This window comes from Chenopodium album, chromosome 1 (genome assembly GCF_948465745.1).
Source record: "Chenopodium album chromosome 1, dcCheAlbu1.1, whole genome shotgun sequence".
NCBI lineage: Eukaryota > Viridiplantae > Streptophyta > Magnoliopsida > Caryophyllales > Amaranthaceae > Chenopodium > Chenopodium album.
Genome location: NC_137834.1, coordinates 40,508,540 through 40,517,515, shown reverse-complemented (window position 1 = coordinate 40,517,515; position 8,976 = coordinate 40,508,540). Strand labels below are relative to the sequence as shown.

Genomic DNA, 8,976 nt, shown 5'->3' with positions numbered 1-8,976 from the left:
CGCGTTGTTTAAATGCATTTTACTTGTTTGATATTGTAAACTGCATGGGCCATTCACAAATAGTGAATGGATGAATGGAATGTATATTCTCTCTCACAGGTTTTATGAAATGGCAACTAGTGGGACCCGATTAGGATAGAAAATACGGACTACGTGCCGTTATGTATTTTTGTAAATCTAAATACGGTCTACGCACCGTTAAGTATTTTTGTACCTTAATATTTAGATTACTCCTAGTCGTAGACACTAGTATTTGCATAGTTTGGTTAAGTCTTGAAGACGGCGTATCTTGGAAGACAAAGCCTTGAATTGCAAATAAAGACCTTTTGAAGATTTGAAGAATTCAAGGGGTCATGCTAGTTGCCAATATGCATCTATAATTTCGCTTTATATTTTATGCTTATATACATGTGAATTTTTCGTTAGATGCATGTTTAGGTTTTCCTTATGTTGCGATGATTAGTTTAGTTCACTTAAATCAACCAACATAGAAATTCTAGGTCCTTAATAATATTGAGTCAAACTTGCCTTTCCAAAACAACACTTACCAACCGAACGAGGGTGATGGTAGGCTACGCCAAAGCGAGGTGCCATCACTTCTCCAAGGCTCATAAGGCACACTGGGTGTGCACGTTGGTTTTGGTTTAACTCATCGGTATGAGTGAGGAGTCCTCACATACCGTGGCAAAATAGGGGTTTAAAGGGCTTGATGCATACGCTAAATGCATCCATGATTCCTACGACAGTGAGTTAGTGTACATTCTTTCTCTTTGTTTCTATTTCGTTTCTTTTGCTTTCAATAATTCCTTTCACCAACCAAAACAGTCACCATCAGCCACTCAATTTCAGCCACCCAACTCACACCTCCTCCGATCCTTCCACCTTCACGCACAGCTGCTGCCATCAACACCACCACACAGCAGCCATAACAACCACCAATTTCACCCCCGCAACCAACACCAGTGCTGCCTCCTTTCACCAACCAAAACAGCCACCATCAGCCACTCAATTTCAGCCACCCAACTCACACCTCCTCCTTCCATCTTCACGCAAAGCTGCTGCCACCAACACCACCACATAGCAGCCGTAACAACCACCAACCCGCAACTCAATTGCTCCCTCACAGCCGCAATGGAGCTGCCACCACAATACACCTCTCCGCAGCACCAATACACCACCATAGAAGCCGCACCTGAACCACCGTCCACCAAAACCCACACCAATTAACAGCCCCTGATCCATCTCCACCCAATTCACGCACCACCGCAACTCAAAGCAGCTACCCAGGCCGCCGCGGGCGCGTCTTCTTCTACCATGGCCGCGGCGCTGTCCTTCCACCCCTTATCCAACTTTCGGTAGATGCCGAAGAGATGTCTGGTAGATGGCGCGGCTCAGACCACCGCGAGCGCGGCCTAGTCCTCCGCGGGCGCGGTCTGCTGGGTTCATTTTGAACCGTAGCACGAGCTTCTCACATGATATTTAAGTAGGATTGAACGATTGAAGCTTGGTGATGGCCGTTGATCTTCGATTTGTGATAATGATGTGCGGTGATGATGGTGTGCAGTGGTAATGGAGTTCAAGCACCTAAGTTCGAAGAAGAACATTAGAGGCTGGTTATGTTTCGTGGGAATTTATGGGTTTATTTATTTTATTTTCTTTTTTCTTTCATTTTTATTTCTTTCTTTTCTTTTTCCTTTTTCTTATTTATTTCTTTTATTTTTATATTTAGTTTCTTATTTTACTTTCCTTTTTAATTTATTTTAGTTTTATTTTCTTTTCTTTTTCTATTTTTCCTAGCTTAGTATATATACCCATTTTTGGGGTAATTAGGGGATATTCAATTACCATCTATTCTATTCTCTAATTTAGTTTTAGGAGAGCTTATCTCTCTAGGTTTAGGTTAGGATTAGGATAGTTTAGAGAGAGAAAGTAAGGGTTTCACCATTGTTGAGCTTGGATATTGAAGAGGAAGATTGCTCATCTTGCTTATAGATTTTCACATTCAATCAATGAGAATCTCTAACTCTCTCTCCTCTATTTTTATTTGCTTTATTTTTATTTTTATTATTATTTTAGTTGTTGGTATTGCTTGTTAATCATGCTTATTCTTGATTATTTGTTAATTAATCTAGTTATTAGCATGATTAGTGAGTAATTTCCCCATTAAGGGGATGGTTGTGGTGTAGTTGGATCTTGAGCATGTTCTAGGGTTTAGAATTGATTTATTTGTGATTAAAGTCTTTATATGCTTGATAATCTTTAATCTTCTTGCAAGTGCACATTGTTGGTTGATTAAAGGTGAATCTTTGCTAACAAGAAACGGAAGTTGACTTAGTTAAGGTTCATTACTATCGATTGTTATTTAATAGTACCTCCTAGTATATGGTTCTAATGTGGAAACATAGAGGCTATGTTAGGAGAAGCCAATTGACCCCGGAAGGCGGCTAGATTGGATCCTTTACTTCGATATTCGAGCATGTTTAGTTCATAATTAATTCAATTTCTATGCCTTTGTTTATGTTTAAGTGAATGCTATACCTAAACCATTTCCCTTAATGATTTATTTCTTGTTTTAGCATCTTTAGACTTTAGTTTATTTATCTCCTAATCCGGACTAGCTTAATTGTCGATAACATTTGGTGGTGTTTATCTGTTCTCTGTGGTTCGACCCCTATGCTTGCCTTATACTCGTATTAGGTTTGTTTAGGCTGTATAAATTGTATTTGATCTAGGGATAGACAATTGACGACACGTTTATTCCCTTGTCAGTCCTGTGTGTTGGAATGACTATAGTGAGAATCTTGTTTTAGGAATAGAGTATACTGAGGAAATGGTGAATAAAGTGAAGTTATTTCGTTCAAGAATCCAGGCTGCACAAGATAGGCAGAAATGTTATGCCGATTTGAAAAGGCGAGATGATGAGTTCAATGTGGGTGATAAAGTCTTTTTGAAAGTATCACCTACAAAAGGAGTGATGAGATTTGGAAAGAAGGGCAAATTGAGCGCCAAGTATGTAGGTCGTTATGAAATTTTGGAACGTGTAGGCAAAGTTGCTTACAAATTGGCATTACCTATGGAATTGGAGAAAATGCATGATGTGTTTCATATCTCTCAATTGAAAAAGTATGTTCATGATTCTAAGCACGTGCTACAACCTGAATCGATTCAATTGGATGAGACTTTAACTTATGAGGAAAAGCTTGTGATAATTTTGGATCATAAGGTGCGTAGTACACGCAATAAGGATGTGAAAATTGTTAAAGTTCTTTGGTCAAACCAAGAGTATGAGGAGGCTATTTGGGAGGCCGAGGATGATATGAGAAAGAGATACCCTAAGTTATTTAATGAGGTGAGTTACGAGGGCGTAACTCTTGTTTTTTAAGGGGGGTAGAATGTGTATAATTTCGTGCTTTTTTCCCTATTTCATGCTATTTTGTGGTGTTTTCATGCTTTTCATTGCTATTTTATTGTTTACGTATCTAGTGAAGTGCGTAAATTGTGATGGTGACAAGATATTAGTGTCAATATTATGACACAATTGGAATTCCAGCAAGATAATTTTGAGAATTTTAAAATGGCTTTATGCAAAAGTTGTACAATTTAAGGGATTTTGTGCTAAGTTTCGGGACGAAACTTCTTTTAAGAGGGGTAGACTGTAATCCCCCGTATTTTTAAATATTTTATAAATGAAAATTTATTTTATTTATAATATTTATTTTTATTTTTCCTGATTTTATTTTAAAAAGTTTCAAATTATTTTGGGTGGAAAATTATTTTATTACATTATGGTTTTTATGAACCATCATTAGCTTATGTCAATACAAATAAAGCTAAGCCCCTTTCATTCTTTTGGCCCATTATTTTTATGAAGCCCATTACTCCTACTTACCCTACAACACTCTCCCCTATAAATACCCCATACATCCCTGTAGGGAATATTTCAAGCATTATCCCTAGCTTGAACACCACTGTGATCATACACTTAAGCATGGTGGCGTCCAAAGGGAAAGAAGATAGAGCAAAAGAGTCGCCAACAAGTTTTAGGAACTTGTAAACCGTTCACAGGGTGAAGGTTACACCCCTTAACGATCCAGGAGATCGTCAACTCCAATAGGTCTGGAACCATGACTGGTAGTTCGGGGATGAAGGTACAAATCCAACCTAAAAGAGATTGAACCTGCCCTAATAATAGGCCTCTACTTTATTCTGATCGTATTCATGTGCGCTTTCTGACTAACATGCAAACAATAGGTTTACCCTACACCTGTTTATCTATGTTGGTTGAATTTAATGCACAAAAAAACTATTTTGGCGATCACTTGAATTATAATCAAATTAACCCTAAACAAGATTATTAATTATCTTATTAAGAGTGATTACAAGTACCAATTCCCTTTAAACATGCATAAAAGGTGTGATCAAGAAATAGCAATAATATATATATCAAGCAACATAATAAATTAAAATAATAATCATAATCATAACAATTATAAAAATAATCATGTTAAAGCATAATAATAGCAAGATCCTAGGCCTGATGCTAACAAGATTAATAACAAACCCTAGCATGTCACTAAACATCAAATATAAATTATATAGCCCTAACATGATACTTATAGGAAAGACAATAAAAGGCATCATAGAAATCATAATTGACATTATATTCTGTACCCTAAACATGATACTAGGAACTTATTGTTGTCACTCTAAACATCAAATTAAGAAAAACATCCTAACATGATACTAGGAATCATAATAACAACCTAGACATGATTTCTATATCATAATATCAATGAAAACAATTAAATCACTTACTTGGATGCCTCGTATCTCTTTCTAATAACAAAATACACGCGTTAGTAACTTTATGGAAAATAATAAATCAAAACAATTAAATTAAATAATTGAAATAGAGATTTGGAACAAACCCTCAAAAATTAAAACCTTTCACGTATAGGGCGAAGGAAACTTCGAATTATGATATATGTTTCTAGTGCTAATGTATGAGGAATTGTGTTTGTAAAAGGCTATGCTAGAAAGAGGGAGAGAGAATCAATAAATTCTTGATGAGAGTTGGTGATATTTGATGAGAATTGATGAAAATTGATGATTGAAAACATAATTTTAGGAGGCTATTTATAGAGAAAATAAGTCGGATGGATAAAAAAACGAATTAGAGTTTCAACGAGAATAAAACTCAATTAGCGCCAGAAGCTGGACATTAGCGCCATGCGCTAATGCTTGTCGCCAAGCGCTAATAATCAGTTTCACATGTTTTTTGTTTTTATCATATCTTTTGATCCGTGAGTCCAAATAAGGCATATAATATGTCGTTGGAAAGATATTGAAGTCTACTTTCCAACCCAATTAGAATAAGATTAAAATATTTTGTAGATAAAAATATGTGGCCTAAATAGTGGAAGGGTGTCAGTTTTGGATAGAGTTTCATATCTCATTCATATCTTTTTCGTTACATCTTGGATTTAATATTATAATATATTATTGGAAAGATAATTTCAAGATCTATCCAAACATCAAAATTTGGATAAAGATTATGAGGCACGAAAATAATATCTAACTGTCTTTGGACATCTTTAAATTCGAATAGAATTAGGATTTAAGAAAAAGGAAAGTTTTAAAAAAGGAAAGTTTTTATTTAACTCAAATTCTTTAATCTTATCTTTTCAAAAAGGATAATTAAGATCTTTTAAAAACTTATAGAAGCTTCTAATTAATCCTAATTAGTTTAGGAATAGGATTAGACCTTTGGACCCTCCACATGATCATTGGGCCGTAGGTAAGATCCGATTCGAGCCCAATTTAGTATTTTGGCCACAACTTCCTCATTATTCATTGGAATTGGGCTTATAATATATCGTTGGAAAGGTATTTTCAAGCCCCATCCAACTACACCATTATTGGAACCATATCATGGACCAAACTAAACTGGAATGCACGTTTTTCAAAAATATGGTAAGAAAGAAACATTTCAAAAACAGAAAGAAAAGATATTTTAATAAAAACATCCTCATCACTAGACTTTTCACACTTTCGCTTTGTTCGATAATGATTTGACATGAAAGGTATTCATTATCGGGTTTTGTTTTGGGGAGACACAAATGGGTGTCTACAATTCCCAAAATTTCCCCCACACAAAAAGGTTAGTAAATTCTCTTCTCTTTATTTCATTTCTTTATTTTTTTTTCTTTTCCCCTTATTTTTCTTTTTCCTTTATTTTCCTTTTCTTTTTCTTTTCCTTTCTTTTTGTTTTTCTTTTTTTTTTCCTTCCTCCTTATTCCTCCTTGCTGCTGCACGCTACAACCTTTGGCGCGCCGCCGCCGTCGCCAGACCGCCGGCGACCCTGTCGTCGAACCACCAGCAGCCTGGTCGGCCACCATGGCTGCGTCCTTCACCTTCTTTCTCTATTTATTTTTGTTTTATTCTCTTTTTTTTTATTATATTGTTTTGGGTTTTGATTTTGTAGTATAAAGATTATATTTTTAGTATCAAAATCATGTTTTTAATGTCTTAAACTAATAATTTTAGATTTTAATTGTTATTATAATTTTCAGATTTTATAAATTATAAATCTATGGTTTAAATTTATTTAAATTGGGATTTTAGGGTTCTAATGAGCAATTAAATTGGGGCTTTTGTTGCTATTGAATTTCTAATGATTAATTAAGCATAAAAACATGTTTTTAAGGAAATTTTAAGAACTTTAATCTAAATTATATTGCTGGAAATTTGGTTAAGTATTAATTTTTTGTTGTTGGTTGTTTTTCTAGGAAGTGATTATTCCCTGGGAGACTTTTAATTGATTAAAAGTGGCACAAAGGATTGTATACACGAGGTACGTACATGTCTACTTCGTTGTAAGTAATATAATGTTTAGGTACCAAAAGAAAAGAACTTAGTTTCATGTTTAGAGAACACTTGAATGGAAATTGTTTGGTTATACATTAAATTAATTCATGTACTTATGTTTATGAGACATGTTTTGGTGAATTGATTATGTTTGTATGGAATTATGGATGCAAGCATGTTGAATTATATTGGATTAATTGTTTGTATGGAATGTTAATACAAACATATTTTTATTGGATTGGTTTGCTAACCATATTTTGGATTATTAAAGGATTGGAATTAAATTATTTAAGTGGAATGAATTTATTAATTATTCCACAAGGTTATTATTATTTTATTTATTACTCAAGCATGACTTGTTAGTATGTTGATTATAAGTGGATTAAGATGAAATGGCTAGGTGGGTTGACTATGTTCATTAATTTGGATAATTTGGAAGTTTAATGGAGTTAAAGGTCAATTTGTGATGTGATCACCATTGTCCTAAATAAGATTAAAATGAATTGATGTATGATTTTTATGTATGGTCTATTTGATTGAGTCGGCTATTAATTAAATTTGTAATCACGTAAAGTGAAACATAGATGAGCAATTAAACTCTGGAAAGTGTGCACTTCTAGAGTATTGACAATTATGGGCCGGGGTACACGGTGGTAGCCCGTGGCTTTCCGTGGCTTGTTTGATCAACATGTCCTCTTCACTTTTGGTATTTACATTTTTATTTTATAATGAAAGTTAGATGGGATCCTAGACTAACTTTGTGAGAATGGAGTCACGCCCATTCTTGCATTGCGCTAAACTTTTAGTTTAAATGGTCATTTGGGACCAAAATGATTTGGTGAGTTGGACAACCTCGTCTATTGCTTACTTCAATTTAAATTAATCAAACTAAATATAAAGAGTCAAGTGTTTGAAATTGGTTAGTAACTATGTTGAGTCAATTGATTTGTCTATGTGTGGAGTCTTGATCAATGAATTTGTGTTGTATGTTTATTTACTTTAATTAATTAAGCATGCTAGGTTTTGTACGTTGAAGCTTGTATGTACTCAGCTTTGCTGATTCCGAGCTTTTATGTGGGTTTTCTTTTGGTCATGGCCTTCGCCTTTCAATGACCCTGTAATGATCCAATTATTACACTTGTATTATTGGGGAGAAGTATTGCACAAGTTAGCTTGATGATGTGAAGTTCGGGGATTTGACATACGCATTGTCAAGGGTTTAGTGTGATTGAGAGTATTCGTACTTTGTGTTGAACTTATTTATGTTTTACTTTTTCAGTTATGATTTGGGATTTTGAATATTGGTTTGGTTTTAATAAGGGCCTTTATGGTTCCAATTTGAAAGATTTGACTTATTGGTTTTCTAAATTATATTATTTTAAGATTTAAGTTGGATTTCCGCTGCAATACTTTGATAAAGCCTTAACATTTTAACACGTGGCGGTAATGCCAATGGTTCTCCTCTATTTTTATTTAAAGTAAGTGGTTTGGAAAAGGGAGAATTATTGGGGTATTAATTTTAAAGTATCTGGGAAAAAGAAAAATAAAGGATTATTGATAACATGCCCTCATAAATCTAACGAAACCTAATGTTAGCATGTTAATTTTAAACCCAAATCTCACCGAGAATTATTGATAACATGCCCTCATAATGCCCTCCCTCGATATATGACCCAACCGCTAGGTCAAAAGGGCTTCCCAAAGGTTGTAATGTAAAGGAAAAAGGGTTGAGGGTAGGCTTAAAATTTAGAATTTGGTGGTACACCTAAGTTGTGAAGAAAGATTGGCCAAATCTCAACGCCAAAACAAAGTGATCACCAAACAAAAACAAACTGACACCCCCAAGCCTATTCAAAGCTATAACCACAATCATATATACAAAAAGCGTAAAACGCTCTCCCCCAAGCTAGAAAATAGTATTGTCCTCAATGCTCAAAATAGGGAGAAACGATTACATCAAAATATTTTTGAACTTTTCCATATTCACTTTTCTCTCTTCTTTTTTTTTTTTTTTTTTTTTTTTTTTTTGGTGCTTTTCAATTTTTTAGCCAAAGATTTAAGAGATTAGCTTTGAGTAATCTCAACTTTTCACATTATTCAAGTCCTTGC

The 8,976-nt window shown here is 34.4% G+C and overlaps 1 protein-coding gene across 1 annotated transcript; it reads left to right on the top strand.

Moving 5' to 3' along the window:
* The first annotated feature begins 2,830 nt into the window (after positions 1-2,830).
* On the top strand, positions 2,831-8,152 carry LOC145631588 (uncharacterized). Its single transcript, XM_081683702.1, has 2 exons — positions 2,831-3,349; positions 8,147-8,152. Exons 1-2 carry the CDS (start codon positions 2,831-2,833, stop codon positions 8,150-8,152), a joined length of 525 nt encoding a protein of 174 aa, XP_081539828.1.
* Positions 8,153-8,976: the final 824 nt, after the last annotated feature.